The sequence below is a fragment of the Cervus elaphus genome, chromosome 7, assembly GCF_910594005.1.
Source record: "Cervus elaphus chromosome 7, mCerEla1.1, whole genome shotgun sequence".
Classification (NCBI taxonomy): Eukaryota; Metazoa; Chordata; class Mammalia; order Artiodactyla; family Cervidae; genus Cervus; species Cervus elaphus.
This window is the reverse complement of record NC_057821.1, coordinates 32272507-32296290: the sequence shown is the minus strand read 5'-3', so window position 1 is coordinate 32296290 and position 23784 is coordinate 32272507. Positions and strand designations below refer to the sequence as shown.

General features: G+C 40.0%; 1 protein-coding gene across 6 annotated transcripts in view; it reads left to right on the top strand.

Moving 5' to 3' along the window:
* The first annotated feature begins 1370 nt into the window (after window positions 1–1370).
* The window catches only part of SLC17A4 (solute carrier family 17 member 4), a 30328-nt gene continuing 7914 nt past the window's right edge, over window positions 1371–23784 (top strand). Inside the window, exons 1-8 of one of the 6 annotated variants that reach the window (XM_043908352.1) lie at window positions 1371–1438; window positions 5764–5890; window positions 13791–13900; window positions 14450–14683; window positions 14765–14852; window positions 15534–15620; window positions 17954–18072; window positions 18198–18359. In XM_043908352.1, the coding sequence (XP_043764287.1) occupies window positions 5800–5890; window positions 13791–13900; window positions 14450–14683; window positions 14765–14852; window positions 15534–15620; window positions 17954–18072; window positions 18198–18359 (891 nt within the window). In that variant the 5' untranslated portion in view covers window positions 1371–1438; window positions 5764–5799. Of the gene's footprint in view, window positions 1439–2914; window positions 2933–3566; window positions 3583–5763; window positions 5891–13606; window positions 13901–14449; window positions 14684–14764; window positions 14853–15533; window positions 15621–17953; window positions 18073–18197; window positions 18360–23784 lie in introns of those variants that run through there. The other 5 variants (XM_043908347.1, XM_043908348.1, XM_043908349.1 and 2 more) reach the window with 5 other exon arrangements.

The following is a 23784-nucleotide window of genomic DNA, read 5'->3' as shown; positions in this document are numbered from 1 at the left end:
TCATCATTTCATGGCAAATAGATTGGGAAACAATGGAAACAGCGGCAGACTTTATTTTTGGGGGCTCCAAAAATCACTGCAGATGGTGACTACAGCCATGAAATTAAAAGATGCTTGCTCCTTGGAAGAAAAGCTATGACCAACCTAGACAGTTTATTAAAAAGCAGAAACATTACTTTGCCAACAAAGGTCTGTCTAGTCAAACATATGGTTTTCCAGTAGTCATGTATGGATGTGAGAGTTGGACTGTAAAGAAAGCTGAGTGCCAAAGAATTGATGCTTTTGAACTATGGTGTTGGAGAATACTCTTGAGAGTCCCTTGGACTGTAAGGAGATCCAACCAATCCATCCTAAAGGAAATCAGTTCTGAATATTCATTGGAAGGACTGATGCTGAAGCTGAAACTCCAATACTTTGGCCACCTGATGCAAAGAACTGACTCACGAAAAGACCCTGATGCTGGGAAAGATTGAAGGGAGGAGGAGAAGGGGACGACAGAGGATGAGATGGTTGGATGGCATCACTGACTTGATGGACATGAGCCTGAGTAAGCTCTGGGAATTGATGATGGACAGGGAAGCCTGGCATGCTGCAGTCCATGGGGTCACAGATAGTTGGACACTACTGAGCGACTGAACTGAAGTGATGGAGTATAATCTATAAAATATTGAATTACTATGTTGTACACTTGAAACTAATATAGTATTGTAAATCAAATATAAATTTAAAGAGAGAGAGAGAATCAGAGATGAGCAGACAGACTAGTATGCCTGAGTCTTATGAAATGTTTTGTTACAAAATGGAGCAGATTCTTGTTGATGCATGACAGAAAACCACAAAATTCTGTAAAGCAATTATCCTTCAATTAAAAAATTAAATTAAAAAAAAGGGAGAAGAATCACACGGTGTCTATTTTCACAGAAAACTCACTGGCTTTGTGCGAATAGATATAATCAGAAAACGACAAAAATCATTAAAGTTAACCAAAATATATTAAGTCTCTACTCTGGAGAGCCCAGTTGTATTAAACAGGAGAGTGACAGAGACAGGACTTAAAAGGAACAAGACATACCCCTTCTCATGAAGAATATAATAACCCTGAACCACCCCATAAGGCACCAGTGCTTAAATAAGGAGCATGGGCTGTCAGGCTCCTATAAGAAGGAGCATCAATTCCAAATGGAAGATCAGGTATGATGACGGTAGCCTCATCTGGGCTTGAAGCATGAGCAGGATTTAATGAGCTCGATCTACTTGTCAGTGAGACAATGAAAGTAAAGTTAAAATTAAACCATTATGCCAATAAACTTCTCCGCTTTCGTAACACAGGGGCTAAAGGTTTAGGGTAATCATTTATCTCCTAGAGACTAGGAAATTTGGGAATGTTTAGAGATATCTATTTGAATGGAATGAGGACCCTGTACTCCACCTCCCTCAGGTGAGCATTCCGTCTTCTGCTCTTTAATATTCTGCTTTTGAGATGATGACAATGGGTTTTCCCATAGAGAGCTGCTTAGTTTGTTGTTTTGGGGCTGGGGAAGAGACTTTTCCTGAGATAATTCTGAAAAGTGAGAAAGGATGTTACTTTTACCTAAAAGAAACCAAGGTCCCAGAACTCTAGGGAATAAAAGTCTGGGAATAAAATTATCCAAAAGGATGGCCACAGAGACCTGGAGGCAAATCAATAATTTAAAATTATACTTTTTAGAGTTAATATCACCCATTTATTGGAATCTGTAGTTTAAGATTCCTAAACTGGGCTTGTTTTTATGGGATGCATTAATTTAAAAAAATCGGTTCATATATAAATGTAAATTCTGGCAGAGGGAGATTTTCATAGGGGTTAACAGATCAAATAACCAAAATAGACTTAACCTTTCCAATTAATTCATGCATGGGGAAAAGTAAAACAAAATGAAATCCCACAGGGCTTTGGGAAGTAGGTAATGAGTGAAGAGTTTGGGGCAGAGAACTTTAATTTGGGGGCTATGAATAAGAGCCACGAACTGTTCTTATATACAGGAAATGCTCAGTGCTGAGACCAGACAAAGATAACATTTGTGCTATTAATAGCTCTGCCTGGTACCTTAAGGAAGAGTCTCATTCTACAGTGAACTACTCAATGGCAGAAGGCCAGGGTATATTTAATGCAAAGGTAATAGACACAGAAAAAGTCTTGGCCAGAGAAAGTGATAGGAAATTGATACAGGAATGAATGGCCCAATTTTTTTGCTGGTTCTTTCTCATTTACCTGGTCTCTAAGTAAATAGATAAGGCTGATGACTTTCAAATTTATATTTCTACTTGGGCCCTCTGTCCTGAGCTACCAACTCATAGACACAATGCCTATTTGGCAGTCTTCCCTTCTGGGTCAAACAGGCAACTCAAACCCAACATGTCCAAAATGAAACTCCTGTTTTTCTTCTGGAAACTTGCTCTCCTCTTGCTGATCTCCCTACTGCCACTGAGCGCACACCACCATTCACTCACTCACTCAAGCCATAATTCTAGAAGTCTCCAAAAAAAATCTCCCCTTTTCCTGATCCCCTATCCACCTCATGAGCAATTCTTCTTGACTCTAGCTCCAAAACAGATCCCCACGACAGCCCAGCCTGGATACCATTAACTCTTGAACAGGTAACTATGACAGCCTCTTCTCAAGTCTCTTGGTTCCCAGTCATGACCCTTGTAGACCATGCCCCCTACAGCAGTCAAGGCAAATCCAGTCCCCTTATCTACCCACAGGACCCTACATGGTGTTTCCTCAACCACCACTTTGATCTCACCTCCCACCACAGACCTTCTCACTCACTCTGCCCTGGTCATGTTGGACAATCTTGCTTTGTTTCTTTGCCTGGAATGCCCTTGCTCAGAGCTGGCTCTTTCTCACCATTCCCATTTCGGCTTGGATATAACTTCCTCACACAACCAGGTAAAGTAGTTAGATTTGGCAAAATGATGCTAGTTACTAAGTTGTTGTCAGCGCTACTCTCATTATCTTCACACCAAGTGTCATTCTTACTTCTTTCTTTTCATTTTGTGCCTCTCCTGGAGACTTTGCTGGAGTTAACAAGGCAGTGGAAACTGGGACAAAGCAGATACAGGGTAAGGGATGCAGGTCTGGACAATATGCTGACATTATTGCTGGTTACCAGAAAAACTAGTAAGCACTTCTGTAACAATAAGTATGGAGAGGAGAAGTTTAATGAAAACTAAGTCCTTCCATCATAAATGCAAGAGAAAGAGCTAAGGTAGCAAAATGTTCCACTTACTGGTTCAACAAATATTTACGGAATCAATGAATGAACTAGTGGTCAGTGAACTTTCAGGTGCTGGTACACTAGAAGGGTCCTGCTAGGTATTGTTGTTATTTAATCACTAAGCCATGTCTGATTCTTCTGCGACCTTGTGGACTGTAGCCAGCCAGGCTCCTCTATCCATGGGGTCTCCCAGGCAGGAGTACTGGAGTGGGTTACCATTTTTTCCTCCAGGGGATCTTCCTGACCCAGGGGTTGAACCTGAGTCTTCTGCATTGGCAGGCGAATTCTTTACCACTGAGCCATCTGGGAAGCTCCCTAATAGGTATAACCTTTGGGAAAAAACATTGCTCTGAATGCTATGTCTTCGAACTAATTGCCCTACGTGGTAGACAGGCATATAACTACTGTTAATATGGGACGCGATATAAGGGATGCGATATTCAGTCCCTTCTTGTGACAGCTTTCTTGTCAGTTATCAGGCCTCCTCTATTTTGCCAATGAGCAATGATTTGAATTCCAATTCAACTTTCAGTTCATTTCTGAATTTCAACATGGACTGGCGGGCTCCTTGGTCTATAATCTCTGTGTTTTAAAATGATATAATGAGGCAACTGTTGTATTAGCTAATCACTACCCACTGTAGTTGTGATGTGCACAACACAGACATTATGCAATATTTCCGATTACACTTAAAAACAATATCATCAAAGAATCAGATGTATCCATGCTCTTATGTTAATTAAAGTAGTACTCCATAGAGAGAAATTAGAAATTTTATTTTACAAACAACTCCTACCCTGCCCTCCCTTCCCTTTACCTCTGCTCAGCTCCCTAACTTTTCTGATCATTTTCAGAGAGTGAAAAAGCCATTGGTTATTTTCAGCCTCCAAATAATCTCATGTGATAATTCATAGCTCCAGTCTGATGAAAAGCATACAACTCCCAAATTTTATCTAGAAGCAGAACTTCTCATCTCCAGCTTGGGTCTAGTTGGGGAGGGTGGCGGTGGAAGATTTGGTTTGCCTTCTTACTCCCTTTCTTTGTCAACTCTTCCTCTTACCCCTCCTGAGGCCTCCTGGTAACTGAGGTAACTGATCCATTTCAGGCTGGTGGTTAGGGTAGTTGGTAAGAGGCAGGAAGTATGGTTGTTCCCTGGAATCTTAAGATCTGGGGCTCTCTAGGCTTGGGTGGATGTTCAGCGTTACTCTTCTGGAGAGTTCCCTGCTGGGGACACCCATCAGTCTCTCCCATGCTCTCTGCTCAGCCCTTACTGTTCCTCCCTCAGCCATTGGGCATCCGGCACTCCACCCCACCTTTTGGGAGGTCATGTGGTCCTTCAAGACTGTTCTCTTGGCAGGATTTTAAAAGGCTATAACCTGGACCTCTCTAGTCATTCATATCTGGCTCAGAAGGAACCTGCATGTGTCTGTCCAGGCATCTTTGCACCTGCTGCTGTGGCAGGTCTCACAACCCTCCGATGTGCTGCGGGCCCCTTCTCTGCCCTGCAGCCTCAGGCCATGAGGCGCCACCCCGTGGCCTTCGATTCGGAGGTTTGTGTTACTTGTCAGTTTCCTTCTCTGTCTCATACACACAGAGTGGTGCACATACACACACACAACCTCCAGGGGACATAAGTCAAGCTCTGGATGATCCCGCTGCAGGCAGCCCATATTGTTTGACTTGGAGTAAGGGGCGGCATCCACCTGATCTCTTTCATGAAGTCAGGGTGAATAAGTGATGCGCAGATCAGCAGCTTCCTAGAAGGAAGCTTTCTCAGATTCTTTGTCTCAGTTTGTGTCTTTGAAGTGAGTTCAGCAGGCTCCTCCTTCTCAAGTTTCTCCCATCACTTGGGCTGCTTTCTCAGGACTTCCCTGGTGATCCAGTGGTAAAGAATCTGCCAGCCAACGCAGGGGACATGGGCTCGATCCCTGGTCTAGGAAGATCTCATGTGCCACAGGGCAACTGAGCCTGTACACCACTACTACTGAGCCCACATGCCCTGGCGCCCATGCTCTGCCACAGGAGAAGCCCGAGCACTGAGAAAGCCCAGGCACAGCAATGAAGACCCAGCACAGCCAAGAATCAATCAATAAATAGTAAAAAAGATGTTTGCTAGATTCTGTTTTGTATATCTAGATCTTATTTAGTAGATCTAGTCTTTCAACTTACTTAATCCATTGGAATCTTCCAGGTGAAATTTCAAAGACGACTGTCCGGTTTTAACATCCAGTTGCTACTGATGGCAGCTGAAAGACATGGGAACATAGAACTCGAAAGAATACTACAATCCGTTAAGGCAAGCCAGATCAGATCCCTCATTTGAGAAAAGCAGAGAAGTGCCATTCCCAAGACTACACATTTGGATAGTGATAGAATCTGGACAACAAATCATGTCCTTTGAACGCTAATCTAGCATATTTTCCACTAAACATTTCCTCCTAATTCTTAGAAGAATTGGAGCTGTGCTATAGGACACCTCTTTTTATATTTGCTTTTATTTCAGTAGGTAAACACCAGTGTCTGGGTGAAGAGAATCAAAATGTCTAATACAGTAGAAGCCGGAACCATAGTGGGAGGTCCTGTCAATAATGATACTGTAAACACGGCTCAAGTGCAAACCTCCAAGAAAGGTAAAATCGTGTACTGGGGCATGGATAAAACTGGGATCTATGTCACTGTTTGGTGATGTACAGCCTCTTCTTGATCCTACACATTGCCAAAAATTCTAAATAGCTGTAAAGCACTTTTACTGAGAATTATTTCATTTCTTGCAAGAAACCTTGACGGTATATAGGACAGGTAGATATCAAGACACCAGATCATGAAGACGTTAGGCAAAGATAAAGAAAAAAATTCACAGCAGATGTCAAATAGAAAATATGGAAACCAATCTAGGTTTTTCTGATACTAAGTCCAGAGACCATCCCATTTGATCTTTCCACTCATACTAGATCTAGATCTACCTCAAGGAGAACAGGCTTTTTCTTTACGTCATATCATAGAAGTCACACATCCTCCTCCCTCTCAGTTAAGTTACAATTTAGTGCTTTTCAATAATATATTGAATAATACATTGGTTCTTCCCTGGTGGCTCAGATGGTAAAGAATCTGCCTGCAATGCAGGAGACCTGGGTTCAATCCCTGGGTCAGGACGATCCCCTGGAGAAGGGAATGGCTACCCACTCCAGTATTCTTGCCTGGGAAATCCCATGACCAGAGAAGTCTGCCTGGCTACAGTCCATGGGGTCACAACTGAGCAACTAATACTTTTTCAATAATACATAATAAGGGAAACTGTTGAACACCTTATTTTACTCTAAACTCTAAATGACTTATAACTATTTTATTCACTAATTCTCTTAAGCATATAGGCTTTTCATAAGATAATGCTTTTTAAAAGTAAAACATTAACCAAGATGGAATGCTTTGTGAGACTCAACATTTTAGCCAGTTATATCTGCTGGCAAGTGAACATGCCTTAAGGAAAAGGGGATTTACCTAATCTTATCCATCAAAGAAGAAATCTGGAAACATGCATGCTATTTAATACTACTCACCCTACAATTAACTACCATCTGACATTTAATGAATACTCTTCCATTGCCTCAGCTTCCTTATCTGTAAAGTGGAAGCATTTGTATTTCTAAGATCCCATCCATTTCTAAATAATAGGAGACTATTTCACTATATGCCATTGGTCAAATTTTCTTATCCCAACTCTTTCTCTCTAAAAATCAGTAACTGATAAACAGACAACTTATAAACAGTTTTCATGGCACAATATAGCACATTGGGTAAGAGTACAGATTAAGGTGCTACACTGCCTATGTTGGCAACCCTGATTTTGCAATTTATGAGCTGTGTGACCTTAGGCAAGTTACTTAAATTTTCTGTGTCTCAGTTTCCTTATTTGTAAAAATGAGATGATAACAACAGTATTTATCTCATAGGATTTCCATGAGGATTAAATTAGTTATAATATGTGAACAATGTCTGGCATGTAGTTAAGCACTGTATAAACTTCACTATCATAATCACCTCTCATACAGTTTTTCTTCCTCAGCCCACTTTTCAGCAGTCATTGGAACTCTCTGGGCTAATTTGTCTAAAAGTGGAACTTAATGTGGTCTTTCTAGTTTCGTCCATAGTCTCTTAGGGCATCCACCCCACCATGCTGCTTTTCCCCTGGTGACCACCTCTTGACCCCAGCCTGTTATCACAAATGGCATTATGCTAATAACATCATCTATTGTTTTGGCTGATTCTCCTTCCACCTTATAAGAGAGAACCTCAACCACTCCTCAATGTCCCACTTAGTTATTTTGTATTTCTCATAAATGCTTATGAATAAGCCTTGCTGGCTGCTTCTTCAGTTGGCGTCCAACACCAATTTTTCTTTCCTCTCTCTCTCTAGCCCATTCTCACTGGGCACTGCTGGGTCCTCTGATTCTCACTCTCAGGGCCCTGTTGGGGCTTTCTCCCAGGGCCAGGACCCCCAGAGATTACTGACATCTTTACTGGGCATGATTGTGCTTCTAAGATACTCAGAGAATCAAATCCAGGTGTTCCATGGCACGTGGGGCAATGCCCTCTCCCCCATTATATGTCATATCTGGTCACGTGGCCACAGGAAAGACTTGCTTATGCTCCTATATCTCTAGAGACACTAGGTGAAAAGAGATGGACCTTCAGGTTCTGCCAGAGGTCAGGTTCTATTAAGGATTCATATGGCAGGGTAGGGACAGACATCACCTTGACCTTCCTATCCTTTCTCTACCAAAGGTCCATGAGCTTTTGCCTGGGTTCAGTCAGATAAATGGAAGCCACTTTAGGTAATTCAAGAAAAAAAAAAAGAGGTTTAATATAGAAGATGAAAATCGTTCACAGACTTGGGGAGGCTGGGGAAGAAGAAGTCAAGTTAGGCACTTGGAGGAAATCCTGAGGTGTAGGACGGATGGGACACAGCTAGCGATCCTGTGGAGCACATAGTGGGTGGTATTCAGGAGAGTTCCAGGCCCAGGCAAAAGCCCCGTCTACCATTACTGATCCTCCTACTCCCCCCTGTAGCGGCCTCCTCAGCACCGTGTTCAGCTCTCACTGTGTTCAGCCTTCCAAACTTTGTCCTAATGCTCTTGTAATTGGAACCCTGCTTGCATACACGTAGGTTGAGGATTATCATTTCCAGGTATTTATCTATTACTGTGAAGAACTTAGAAGGGCCGGCCTGGCAGTGAGAATTAATAAACAACACTGGACACTGCTTCGTTGCTGCCTATCAAAAGCCGGCACAGAGTTAAATATACCCTGGCCTATGTTAGGAATGGCCCCAAAAGATGAGTCTGCAATAATGGTCCTTTCTGAAAGTCACAGAAATCAATAAAATAAGCACAACACCTTAAGAAAATATTTTTACTTAGGTTAAAACTTGGGAATTGTTCCTATCACACACTACAAATTCTAAGGCTCCTTGCTAGATTTAGTATAATTTGGATGAATTAACAGGATGCCAAGAGGAGACAAAACTCTCATCCTTGGAGCATGGCCCCATGTTACAGGCAGAAAGGGGAGGGCACTGTGAAGCCCCAGGTCAAGCTCTCCAGCTTAGACACTCTCCAGCATCTCAAGGCTGGTGGACCACAGGCCAGGTGAGGTCACCACAGACAAGGTGAAGTCTGCAGTACTGGGGGGGAAGCTGCTCTGTGGGGGAAGCTGCTCTGTGCCTACATCTTGATGTTTCCCCCTCCACAGCTCACCAGTCTTTCTAAAGGTTTGCAGCTTAGGATCTTGGGCCAGTGCAACAGAGCAAGAGAAAACTTACACAATTGCTGAAATTAACTTGGAAATTGGGGGGCAGGGTTCCTCAAATTATGCAATGTCATTGTAGAATTAAAGTGCAAGAGTAGCTAGTTTTCCCTGAATTGGTGACAAAATTCCAAGGTGCCATCTTCCCACCACCTGCCTCTTGACCATATGCATACATAATACTATCAGCATGTGACAACAGGCCTCCAACCAGCCAAGGCGGCCCATTGCAAGGGTTATACCACACAGGAGCAAAATCACACATGACTGACTTTTATAGTCCAAGACTGGGGGTATGGGTGGGAACCACAAGGGACCTATATAAATACTGAGTTGGCCAAAAGGTTTGTTCAGTTTTTCCAAAACATCTTTGGTCAACCCAGTACTTTAGCACACACACACAGAAAAGGAAACAAATACATAAAAGACAGATCACTGCATAATGAAGGCATGTCTATCAAGTACTGAGCACTTTATATGAATTAATTCATTGAAACCTCACGAGAATCCTTCAAAGAACATACTGCCAGCATCATCTCCATTTTTCAGGAGCAAGAACTCCAGTACAAAGGGATTAAGTCCTCATTTAAGGACTCATTTATGTCATCCAGGCACAAAGAGGTATTATCTGGATTTAAATTAGAGTGGTCTGATTATTAACCGTTATATTACAGTGCTGTGCTTATTTGGGGAAATTGAAGAGTATTTTCATTTCACATTTCTCCAAGTTCTCAAGACTACTTTTTAAAAAAAGCTTAGCATGTATGAAGTAAATCAACAGGAAAATATGAAAGAAGATGAGAAAGGAAACTAAAGAGAAAAAAATGTCACTTCAGAACTAAAACAGGATTAGTAGTAGCAAGGAAAGAAATTATCACTGTAAAAAATCAAATCAGCAATGTAGAACTGAGGCTTGATCACTCAGTTGAGTCTAACTCTTTGTGACCTCCTGACTGCAGCCTGCCAGGCTTCTCTATCAATGGAATTCTCTAGTCAAGAATACTAGAGTGGGTAGCCATTCCCTTCTCCAGGGGGTCTGCCTGACCCAGGGATTGAACCCAAGTCTCCAGCATTGCAGACAGGTTCTTTACCATCTGAACCACCAGGGAAGCCCCAGTAAGGAAGTGATTCAAAGATAATGGATGTGGGGCTTCCCTGGTGTCTCAGTTGTAAAGCATCCTCTTGCTAATGCAGGAGTCGTGGATTTGATCCCTGATCTGGGAGGATCCCACAAGCAGTGGAGCAACTAAGCCCGTACACCATGACTATTGAGCCTGTGCTCTAGAGCCTGGGGTGTGGCTCTAGTACAAGAGAAGCTACTGCAATGAGAAGCCCACAACTAGAGAGTAGTCCCTGCCTGCTGCAACTAGAGAAAAACCCTCAAAGCAATGAAGACCCATCACGGCCAAAAATAAACAAATAAATAATTAAAAAAAGATAATGGGTGTGAATAAAGTAACAAAGATTCTTCAAAAATAAATAAAAGTAAGTTAATTAAGCATTCAGTTTACTGAGTTTATAACTTCCAGGAAAGTATCTAGAAAACCAAAGAAGACAAATGTATAAAAAACATAAACTCAAATTATGAAGGGAATTGAAACAGAAAATATTTATAAGAACTGATTTCTATTCAACAGCAATAAGACAATTTACTACTCAGATTGATTAGAGAGATTAAATAAAGCAATCATGGGAGAAAGGGGGAGAGAAGCATTTAAAAGGTATAAGGTGCTAATTACAGGGGAATAAAGTACATGATCTTCTCTGAAAATATAATTTATAAGTTTGAATTAAGAAATATTGTGCATCTCAAAAAACAACTGTGTAATAGGGTGAGAAAGTTGTTCAGAAGTTATTCCTTTTAAACAAAACAAACTGTGCCCTAGTAGATTCACTAGAAAATTCTATGAGAATTTTAAGGAGCTGAAAATACTGATATTTTCTATGCAGAAGAAATCCAAATAATTTATGGAGATGAAGGTGAAATAAAGCTCTTCACTCCTTAAGTGTGGACTGTGCATGTGACTTTTTCCAGAGCATAGTATGGAAAGGAATAAAAAAAGAGTCAACTTCACAATTAAAAACCCTAGCAAACACTACCTCAAGCCAGGTGATCAAGGTTAATGTCATCAGTGAGAGATCACCTTGATAGTGTGTATTTTTGATATGATGTCATGAAAATAGCAGTCTACCTCTATGGCCATCCTTTCCAAAAGCACATTACTTCAGTCTCATCATGAGAAAAACATTGGACAAATCCCAGTTGAAGGACAATCTACAAAATATCTGACTGATATTCTTCAAAAGTGTTAAAATCATCAAAAATAAGGAAAGTCGGAGAAACTGTCACAGCCAAAATGATTCCACATGTGGTGATTAATTGGGTTATGGGACCCTAAATGGGATTCTGGGACAGAAAAAAAAAATCTATTAGGTGAAAACTAAGAACTCTGAATGAAGAATAGGCTTTAGCTAATAATACTAATTAATGTAGGTTCATTAATTGTGACAACTGTGCCATACCAATTTAAGATGTTAATAACAGGGGAAATGGTATGAGGTCTACGGGAGCTCAATAACTCTGTAAGTCTGAAACTGTTCTATAATTTAAAAAAAAAAACATATTAAGAAAAGAGAAAATGACTTGGTATCTAAAATACTTCAGATCACATATTGAGATGGAAAGCTTAAAACTTCCTTTCTTTACAAAGCTAGCATGGCAAAAATTCACAAACACACACATTCACAAACTACAAATTAAGCTCAGTTATATATGCTAATGTGAAACTCTAGCTAAAATATTAGCAAAATAAATCATGTGTTTTCATTAAAACAGCCTATTAAGAAGAGGTCATCCTAAGAATATAAGGCTATTTGAATACTAATAGCTATAATGAATTTATATTGCTGTTGCTTTTTTTGTTTAGTAGCTAAGTCATGCCCGACTCTTGTGACCTCATGGACTGTACCTTGCCAGGCACTTCTATCCATGGGATTTCCCAGGCAAGAATACTGGAGTGGGTTGCCATTTTTTTTTTTCTTCAATAAGGAACTTATATAAACTTTCAAATCTCATCACACCACCTTGAGTCTCTATTGTTAACCTTAATTTACAGGTGAAATAATTGAAGCCACACAGAGTTCAGAGACTTGCCCAAGAACACACAGCTGTAAAGAGAGCAGATCCAGGAGTCTGGCTCTATGATTAAAATATAGTTGATCAAACTTACTACATTCTGCTAAAAATAAAAATAGGATAGCTTAATACAATAAAAGTATAATTCCCACCAACACCTAGCAACATACCTAATAAGTAAAGTTAGAAGTATTCCCAGTAGATTCAGGTATCACATGACTGCCCATTTTCACCATTCCTATTTACCAGTGTTTAGAAACTGCCAGTGAATAAAATTACCCAAGAGAATAAAGTAAATGTTACAAATGGCAAAAACAAACACTTATTTTTTCCCATTATTTTGTACATAACCTGTGTATGTGTTCGATTTTCTTGTCTAAACCTAAGGGGGGGCAGTGAAAATGACAGGAGAAAATGACTCAGTTAAGAAACCACAGAAAAGTACTTTAAAAAAGCTTGTGACTTAACTAAAGATTAATTACAAAATTCTACCTTGGAACAAAGGAAAGAACTTGAATTAATGGGGAGCCATCTCTGCTCTTGGCTAAGAGAAGGCAATACTATAAATACAGCAATCCCTCTTAATCTGCCATATCAATATGATATTGATCAAAATTCTAGTATAAATTTTGTGGACAGGGGAGGGGAGAGTCTCAACTAAATGCTCCCAGAGTTAAACCAAAGGTGGGGATCTGTCTGTCAATTCCTAGAACTTAACAAGAGTATTGCTACACAACAGGGGACAGTGCTGGCCACCCCAACTGTTTACTCCCTTGCAGGAGCCAGGAAATGGGGCATCCACCTGCCCTAAGGATAGTGATCACACATCATACCTCTGGAATTTCTCTCCAGGGATAATGAATCAATTCTATCAGCTGTTGTCAAACTAATGTATCTGGACTCAACCCCAGGGATAACCTCAGAGTTCTCATGGATCACTGGCAAATTATGTGCAAGCCTGGATTATAGTATCAAGATAATGTTTAAATACTTCCATGGTCTAACTAACCTTCCTTTGAAATCTCATTTCCTCTCAGCCCCCGAACATACTAATCTACCACGTTCCCGGTTACATTTGGTACTGAAAGCCATCCCAGCTGTCCAAGTGGGGCACTTGGGAATCATTTCCAACAAATACTCTCTTACTATCCATATCCAATCAATCACAACTTTGAGCTAATTCTTTCTCTAAGTCTACTTTTTTCTATTCCTGCTCTCATCAGCACATGCCAGGACATTGACTGGGAAACTCTTTTGTTTGCTCTGGCCAATTCCATATATTCTTCAAGTCTCTGCTTAAATCATGGTTCTGATGGAGTTATCCACTCCCCACCCCCATACTCCAAGGGGTACAGGTGTTTGCTGAACACCTACAGTCACTTCTGCTCTCTGCATTTCTGCTTCACAGATGGACTGCAATCTTCTCCCACGTCCAGACTTAGGAAGGGTGGGACAAAAGCACCCTGTTATAGGATTGTCTGTACCTTTTGTCTCAGGCTTTTGTTCAGTTCGACATGGGCTAGCCCTTATCCTGCATCTGTGTAATCTTTCGATTTCCACCCAACAAATGAACATGAGCATTGCCTTGCCAGTTATGGTGAACAACACAGCTCTGTCCAGTTCACCCAATGCCTCCACAGAAAGGCCACCCACTGACTCCCAGGACAACTGGAATGAAACTCTGAATGAATCTAAGGCAGTGGTAAGTTGAATGAGACTCTGGATCCTTTCTTTGACTCAAATATTTTGACCTAAAGAGTTATGTGCTAAGATATACTATGTTCAAAGAACCATATTACACAAAAGCATAATACGCATATGAGATTTTATACTAGTTAGTGTCTATAGGTGTACCTAGGGACTACCATTAGAATGAAAGGAACAGATCTTTAGCATTTAGTAGGGGTAAATTCTTCCCCTACAATGATGAAAATCACCAAAAAGTAAGTTCTACAGATTTATGTCTATTTTCTCTTTCTTCACATATTTTTTTTTATTACTTTGTCTATGATGCCTTCTTCTTTGTAAGTTTTCTTTCTTTACAGGTTCTCAGTTAATTGTGTAGCTGGGGAAAGTGAGTAAGGGAAACAGTATATTGGGCATATATTTAGGTTTTACTGATAAAATTGGTAGATTGAGGAACTGGAGAGAGGTAAAAGGAAAGAGAACTGCCAGTCATTTTCTTGAATCTCAAGTCCTGACGATAAAAACTGTTGAGTCTCTAGTCAATGAGTTTCTCTTTGTCATCTAGGCTGCTGTGTATGACTGGAGTCCTGAAATTCAGGGGATCATCCTCAGCTCACTCAACTACGGCTCATTCTTGGCTCCAATTCCCAGTAGCTATATGGCTGAAGTATTTGGAACCAGGTACTTGTCTGGTACATGCATGTTTATTACCTCAGTCCTGGCCCTCTTCACTCCACTAGCAGCTGATACTGGAGTGACTGTGCTCATTGTCCTACGGGTCATCCAAGGCATAGTCCAGGTACCAAGACTTTTTCTAAGTACGCGTAAAATTAGGTTCCAAAATGACCTCAGATAGCCAAGAATCAACTTTTTATTTCAGGTTGTGTTATTAACAAGTCAGTATTCAATCTGGGCTAGATGGGCTCCACCACAAGAAAGGAGTCAACTCATCACCATTGCTGTAGCAGGTAATTGATACCGTAATTATCACCTTGTATACTCTGTCCCTTGTGGCTGAGCTGGTAAAGAATCTGCCTGCAATGTGGGAGACCTGGGTTCTATCCCTGGGTTGGGAAGATCCCCTGAAGAAGGGAAAGGCTACACACTCTGGTATTCTGGCCTAGAGAATTCCATGGACTGTATAGTCCATGGGGTTGCAAAGAGTCGGACACCCACACGGCATTAGGTGGACTGGGCAGAGCTGGACATGACTTTTTAGTGACTTTCACTATGCTTTGTCCAAGAGTACTCTGCCACAGCCTATCAGCAGAAGCCAAACCTTACACCATAAGTACTGTGTCTCCCTGCTTTACAGGAGCTAACCTAAACTATCCTATCTTTCTTGATCATAACCAAATGCTTCCTGGGCACCAAACATTCTTGCAAGTGCTTTTAATTTCATTTTAGTCTCAAAGCAATCTTGCAACGCAGCTACATATAATTATTTCCATTTCACACAGAAGGGAATAAGAGACACAAACAGACTGATAACTTTTCCAGAATCACAGAGCTACTGAGTGAAGGAGCAGACTCTGAACTTAGGTAGCCTGGGTTGCAGCTTAGCTTTGTAATGACATTGGTCTATAGGAAGCATCTAGAGTCTCGAGTCTGACCTTCTCACCCAGATCATCCTCACATCTTCTGTTTAGGGTCAGTGCTGGGCTGCTTCATCATCTTCTTTGTTGGTGGTTACCTCTGCCAGACTATGGGATGGCCTTATGTCTTCTATATCTTTGGTGAGTTTGTGCTTTTCAAATCTCAGAATCTTGTTTTATGACCGAGACTGCTGGGCATGATTTCTGTGATGCAGGTCATCTATGGTTAACCAAATCCTAGTAGATAAAGTTCAGAGCTAATCATGTGGTAAATCTTGCAAGTGACATTTAAGTTTTAATATCCTGAGTGTAGAGCTAGAATAACCTGATGAGTTTAAAGGCATCATAATATTCCTTCCTGCTTCTAAACTGAACCCACAAAGGACCTCGAGGGATTTCTTTCATAAAATGCTGCATATGTAATCTTAGTGAGATTCTATTTTTAGTTATGCTATTTATTTAATGCTTCCTCAGTGGTTCAGTGGTTAAGAATCTGCCTGCCAATGCAGGAGACATGGGTTCAATCCCTGGATCAGGAAGACCCCCTGGAGAAGGAAATGCAACCCACTCCAGTATTCCTGCCTGGGAAATTCCATGGACAGAGGAGCCTGGTAGGCTACAGTCCATGGGGTTGCAAAAGATTCGGACACGACTTAGCAACTAAACAACAAAAATTTATTCAGTACCTTCTTTTAAATTTCTGTTATTACTACAACCAGAAAATTATGGGAATTTGACCTTCATGCATGCTCAGTTGCTCAGGTGTGTCAGACTCTTTGTGACCCCATGGACTGTAGCCTGCCAGGCTCCTCTGTCCATGGGATTTCCCAGGCAAGAATACAAGAGTGGGCTGTCATTTCCTTCTCTAGGGGATCTGCCCAACCGGGGTTAAACTCCGTGTCTCCTGCATTGGCAGGCAGATTCTTTCTCTCTGTGCCACCTGGGAAGCCCAAAATACTGACTGGAGTAGAGATTCAATCAGTAGAGGCTGCAGGACAGAGCAGATCCTGTGAGGCTCAGCAGTGGACAATAATATACAGAGATGTTGGGAAAGTTTCCGAAGATCACAGTGTTCCAGAGGTGGCATTCTACCACTTCACAATTTTGCCTTTACTCAGCCCTGTGTGAAATCTTCCCAAATGCTTTCAACTAATCTTTGTTTGATTTTTGAAACATTCTCCAGAATCCCATCTGCAAACTGCCTGATTCCAGTGGAACTTACTGGTCTCATTGGTGTTTTCATTAGAGGATAGTAGTCTTAGATCCAGGATTCTTATAACATCAGGTCAGTAAATCTGCTGAGAATAAAAGTGTATGAAGATTGTTTACTACACTATAGCATATCAGTCTTCAAAGGTTCTGTCATGGAAACTTTCAGAAGGGCAGGTTACAAAATTTTCAGGGAATGAGAGCTTACCGTGCTCCTGGTTTTGGGAAAAGGTAAGTAATATACACAGAATAAGAACTCAGCAAATATTGCTGAATCAGTGTTAACATCCTCCATCCTCAACATGCAATAGTGCTAGTTTTCATCTCTCTCACTCCCCTCCCCTCTTGCTTTTAAGTTTCTTGATGACAAGATCATGTCTTTATACTCTTATATTCTCAACATGAAGCAAAATGCCTGGTACATGGCAGGCTGTTCTATATTTGGGAAGGACTGTATAAACAACAAGCTAACAAGTGAAGAGAAGACTCTCTTAAGATTCCAAAAAGGGAATGAATGTTTCCACTCAATACTAATCATGTTGAGTTGTCCAAAACTGTAATAATGTATATATTAAACAATTTTTTTACTGAGGATTAATTTCATTCTATATCCAGAAATTACCTGGGCAAATTACCTCAGCTGCATATATACTGTATATACTGCTGCTAACCATTAAGTGTTAGATATAAATAAGAAAAGATTTAATAAAACATAAACTTTGTGAAGCATGACTAGCAGGGGGGATGCTGACTGGTAACTTCAACAGGGAGGGCATTTTCAAGTACATGGCATGAACACACTAACTTTTAGCAACAATGTACAGCCTTACTACTGGTGCATTTCAAAACCTCCCCAAACTCAGTGATTTTAAACAACCAACATTGAGTCTCTTAGTTTTGTGGGACAGCTCGGCAGGTCTGCTCTCTGTGTCTCTTATCCACCTTAGACAGTGGACGAGCTGGGGCATGTTCTTCCCATGCCAATGGCTAAGACACAAGAGGACGAGTGAAAAAACGCAGTGCTTCTTAAAGCCTCGCCTCTGAATTGCCCCATGCCACTGGCAAAAACAAGTTACATGGCCAAGACCAAAGTCAAGTGGTAAGGAAGTACCCTCCATCTATGATATGCAAGGGATATGTGCAGGAAGGAGGGGAGTATGGGGCCATTTTGTTAACCACAGGAATCATCTCAAGGCAGAATCAAACTGATAGAAGTCCAATTCTGTGCTAAGTAGAACCTCTTTTTTTCTTTTTTTTTTTTTAAGGTGGAATTGGCTGTGTCTGTTCTTTTCTCTGGTTTGCTGTCATTTATGATGACCCTGTGAATCATCCATTTATTAGTACTAGAGAGAAGGAATATATCGTCTGTTCACTGGCTCAAGAGGTGCATTGGGGAACTCCTCTGCCATTTCCCCATATCTGTCTGGATGTCTCAGTGGTGAAGACTTCAGTAGAGCAGAGTTCTGATCTTCGGATACATATCTGATATTGATATGTACTTTCTTCCAGGGTTCTCCACCAGGCTGGTCTCTTCCCATTAAAGCTATGATCAAATCACTACCACTTTGGAGCATTCTCATCTTTTACTTCAGTGATTACTGGTATTTTTTTGTCCAGACATCATACTTACCAACATTCATCACCTCTGTATTTCAAGCTAACATCAGAGATGTAAGTATGGAGAAAACTCATTCTGTTCTTCTGTTGCTTTATATATAATCCCTTCTTCTCTCTCCTACAGTCACAGGTTTAGGCCAAGGGTCTTCATGGAGGAAACGCTACCTGATTCACTTGAATTCTGATTCAGTTCAACATGTCAACATGCTTATTGGGGGCAGAATGGTATGGCTCTAGGTCAAGTTGCCATTCATAGAATAGCATATTTTTTAACGGACCTATGCAGAAATTTTTATGTTCAATCCAATCAACATTTGCAAACAAGACATTCTGCTGGCAGCATAAGTGATAAAACAATAAAACAAAATTTGCCTTTGAGAAGGCTCTGACAGAGAAGCATAAATAATGTTACAACATTAAAAGGACATAAAGTTCCAAATAGGACTTGTACCAAAAACTTGTGGAAAATGTTTTTTTAGAAAAACTTTTATTCAAGTGTAACATATATAAAGAAAAGTGTGAAAACTGCACATGTGTACAGCTCTCTATACAATATGTACACATTTTCTTTCTCTGTACACATTTTCACAAAGTGAACAGATGCTCTGAATGGCTGAAAAGAGCCTATCAATTCCTGTCAGATGAGTGTCTCAAAATTGGTGAAGGGTGTATCATCTTCTAGCTTGTAAGTGACACTTCACTAGGTCATTGAGTTAGTGTTTCATTCTTATCCCTTGTACAAAACGTGGGGCTCATCTGGTGAAATCATGCTAAGTGGTCAACAAAGAACTGACCTTTCCCAAGGTCAGAGTCCAGAGGGCATACATGCAAACAGTCTGGAGGAACTGAGATCAGAAAGCCCAACGACAGAGTAGCTATGGGTCTTCCCAAAGGAGGAAGGGGGGGGGGGCCAGCAGCAGGTAATTGAAACCAGAATCCCAGGCAAAGGAACTGGAAGACAGCAGGTCTAGACAAGCAGGATGCCAGTGCTGAGAGCTGTTGGAAGTGATTGGTCCCTGGTGTGAAGTGGGGTAGGCTCTTTAATCTCAGAAACCAAGGCTGAGGAAGAGGGTGATGAGGGAATGATTAGAAGGGCAAATTGAGGACAGACAATAGGGTTTCCCCAGCTTGAGAAATCAAGAGGCCTTGAGTCCCATTGGTCTCAGGGTATTTTTCTCAGTAACCTTGATGGTCCTGTTTTGTTACTGGTTTTGTCACTACAACTCTTTGCCCACTCTTTGTTGTGCCTAACTCTTTGCAACCTCATGGACTGTAGTTGGCAAGGCTCCTCTGTCCATGGAATTTCCCAGGCATGAATACTGGAGTGGGTTGCCATTTCCTTCTCCAGGCTTTGGTTTACTCATCTGCAAAATAAACATCTTGGACCATTTGACAGTGAGATCCTTTTCATTGTCTGGATTATGTACAACAAAGGATGTTGCATTTTCTTTAATAACATTTTGATTTAGGAATTGAAATGATAACATTTAAAAAATATATAAAAAGACATGGTGAAAAATCTCTCATTCCTGTCCCCCCAAAACCCTGTTTTCTTAGCCTTCTATTATGTTGAGATATGTTCCAATTTTGATGAGAATTTTTATCATAAATGGCTGTTAAACTGTCAAATGCTTTTTATTCTGCATCTATTAACATGATTGTGTGATTTTTACTGTTCCTTTTGTTAACATGATGTCTCACATTGATTGATTTGTGAATACTGACTCATCATTTATTTCTGGAATAAATCTTACTTGATCATGGGGTACGATTCTTTTTATATATCATCAAATTTGGTTTGTTAATATTTTGTTTAGGGTATTTTCTTCTATATTCATCAGGATATTGGCCTATAGTTTTCTTTTATTGTAGGGTCTTTATCTGATTTTGGTATAGGGTAATGGTGGCCTCATAAAATGAATTTGGGAGTATTCCCTCCCTTCCATTTTTCTGGAATAGTTTGAGAAAAGTAGGTATTAGCTCTTCTTTATATGTTTGATAGAACTCCCCTGTGAAGTCATTTTGTTCTGGACTTTTGTTACTGGGAGTTTGGTATTTTAATTACAAATTCAATTTCATCACTACTGATTGGTAAATGTTCAGATTTTCTATTCCTGGTTCAGTTATGTATGTTTCTAGAAATGTATCTATTTCTTCTAGATTGTCCAAATTGTTGGCATATGTTCATTGTATTCTCTTATGGATTTTTTTTTTTGTATTTATGGTATTGAGTGTTATTTTTCCTCTTTGACTTCTTATTTTATTTGGGTCCTCTTTTCTTCTTGGTAATCTTGGCTCTTTATCAAGTTTGTTTATCCTTTGGAAAAAGCAACTTTTGGTTTCACAGATCTTTTCTATAGCTATTTATTTCTGGTCTACATTTTATTTCCTTTTTGATTTTTATTATTTCTTTCCTTCTGTTGACTCTGGACACTTTGTACTTTCAAATACAAGATGGTGAGATTTTTCTTGAGAAAGGCCTGTATTGCCATAAATTTTGCTCTTAGAACTGTTTTTTCTTTTTCTTGAAGGATAAATGCTTTACAGAATTGTATTGTTTTCTGTCAAATCTCAACATGAATCATCCATAGGTATACATATATTCCCCCCCCACCTTTTGAACCTCCCTCTCTTCTCCCTCCCCATCCCATCCCTCTAGATTGATACAGAGCTTGGGTTTGAGTTTCCTGAGCCATACAGCAAATTCCCATTGGCTATGTATTTTACATATGGTAACCTAAGTTTCCATGTTACTCTTTCCATACATCTCACCCTCTCCTCCCTTCTCCCCATGTCCATAAGTCTATTCTCTATGTCTGTTTCTCCACTGCTGCCCTGTAAGGAAATTCTTCAGTACCATTTTTCTAGATTCTGTATATGTGCATTAGAATATGATATTTATCTTTCTCTTTCTGACTTACTTCACTCTGTATAATAGGATCTAGGTTTTTCACCTCATTAGAACTACTCAAAGGTGTTTCTTTTTGTGGCTGAGTAATATTCCATTGTGTATATGTACCACCACTTCTTTATCCACTCATCTGTCGATGGGCATTTAGGCCGCTTCCATGTTACAGTTATTGTAAACAGTGCTGCAATGAGCAATGGGATACACGTGTCTTTTTCAATTTTGGTTTACTGAGGGTATATGCCTAGGAGTGGGATTGCTGGGTCATATGGTGATTTTATTCCTAGTTTTTTAAGGAATCTCCATACCATCTTCCATAGTGGCTGTGTCAATTTACATTCCCACCAACTGTGCAAGAACATTCCCTTTTCTCCACATCCTCTCCAGCATTTATTGTTTGTAGACTTTTTGATGATGGCCATTCTGAGTGGTGTGAGGTGATATCTCATTGTAGTTTTGATTTGCATTTCTCTAATAATGAGTGATGTTGAGCATCTTTTCATGTGTTTGTTAGCCGTCTATTTGTCTTCTTTGGAGAAATGTCTGTCTAAGTCTTTTCCCCACTTTTTGATTGTGTTGTTTGTTTTTCTGGTATTGAGTTGTATGGGCTGTTTGTATATTTTGGAAATTAATCCTTTGTCAGCTGTTTCATTTGCTATTGTTTTCTCCCATTCTGAGGGTTGTCTTTTTACTTTGCTTATAGTTTCCTATGCTGTGCAAAAGCTTTTATGTTTAATCAGGTCCCACTTGTTTACTTTTGTTTTTATTTCCATTACTCTAGGAGGTGGGTCATAGAGGATCTTGCTTTGATTTATGTCATCAAGTCTTCTGCCTGTGTTTTCCTCTAATTGTTTTATAGTTTCTGGTTTACATTTAGGTCTTTAATCCATTTTGAGTTTATCTTTGTGTATGGTGTTAAGACGTACTCTAATTTCATTCTTTTCCATATAGCGGTCCAGTTTACCCAGCAACATTTATTGAAGAGGCTGTCTTTGCCCAATTGTATGTTCTTGACTCCTTTGTCAAAAATAAGGTACCCATAGGTGCATGGGTTTATTTCTGGGCTTTCTATCTTGTTCCATTGGTCTATATTTCTGTTTTTGTGCCAGTACCATACTGTCTTGATGACTGTAGCTTTGTAGTATAATCTGAACTCAGGAAGGTTGATTTCCTCCAGCTCCATTCTTCTTTCTCAAGACTGCTTTGGCTATTTGGGGTCTTTTGTGTTTCCATATGAATTGTGAATTTTTTTGTTCTAGTTCTGTGAAAAACGCCATTGGTAATTTGATAGGGATCACATTGAATCTGTAGATTGTGTTTGGTAGTATAGTCATTTTCACAATGTTGATTCTTCCTATCCAGGAACATGGAATATCTCTCCAACAGTTTATGTCATCTTTGACTTCCTTCATTAGTGTCTTATAATTTTCTTTGTACAGTTCTTTTGTTTCCTTAGGTAAGTTTATTCCTAGGTATCTTTTTGTTGCAATGGTGAATAGGATTTTTTCCTTAATTTCTCTAATTTTCATTGTTAGTATATAAAAATGCAAGTGACTTCTGTGCATTGATTTTGTATCCTGCAACTTTGCTAAATTCACTGATTAGCTCTAGTAATTTTCTGATACTATCTTTAGGGCTTTCTATGTACAGTATCATGTCATCTGCAAACAGTGAGAGATTTACTTCTTTTCCAATCTGGATTCCTTTTCTTTTTCTTCTCTGATTGCTGTAGCTAGGACTTCCAGAGCTATGTTGAATAATAGTGGTGAAAGTGGACACCCTTGTCTTGTTTCTGATTTTAGGGGGAATGCTTTCAGTTTTCCACCATTGAGGATAATGTTTGCTATAGGCTTTCCCTACTAGCTCAGTTGGTAAAGAATCTGCCTGCAATGCAGGAGACATGGGTTTGATTCCTGGATTGGGAAGATCCCCTGGAGAAGGAAATGGCAACCCACTCCAATGTTCTTGACTGGAGAGTCCCATGGAGAGAGGAACCTGGCAGGCTACAGTCCATGGGGTCACAAGAGTTGGACACGACTGAGTGACTTTCACTACTACTACATTACTATCATAAATGGCCTTTACTATGTTGAGGTAGGTTCCTTCTTTGCCCATTTCTTGAAGAGTTTTAATCATAAATGGGTGCTGAATTTTGTAAAAGGCTTTTTCTGAATCTATTGAGATTATCATATGGTTTTATCCTTCAATTTGTTAATATGGTGTATCACATTGATTGACTTGCATATATTGAATAATCCTTGCATCCCTGGAATAAACCCAACTTGATTATGGTGTATGAGCTTTATTATGTGTTGCTGAATTCTGTTCGCTAAAATTGTGTTGAGGATTTTTGCATCTATGTTCATCACTGACATTGGCCTGTATTTTCTTTTTTTGTGTTGTCTTTGTCTGGTTTTGGTATCAGGGTGATGGTGGCCTTGTAGAATGAGTTTGGAAGTGTTCCTTCCTCTGCAATTTTTTGAAACAGTTTTAGAAGGATAGACATGAACTCTTTTCTAAATGTTTGACAGAATTCTCCTGTGAAGCCATCTGATCCTGAGCTTTTCTGAG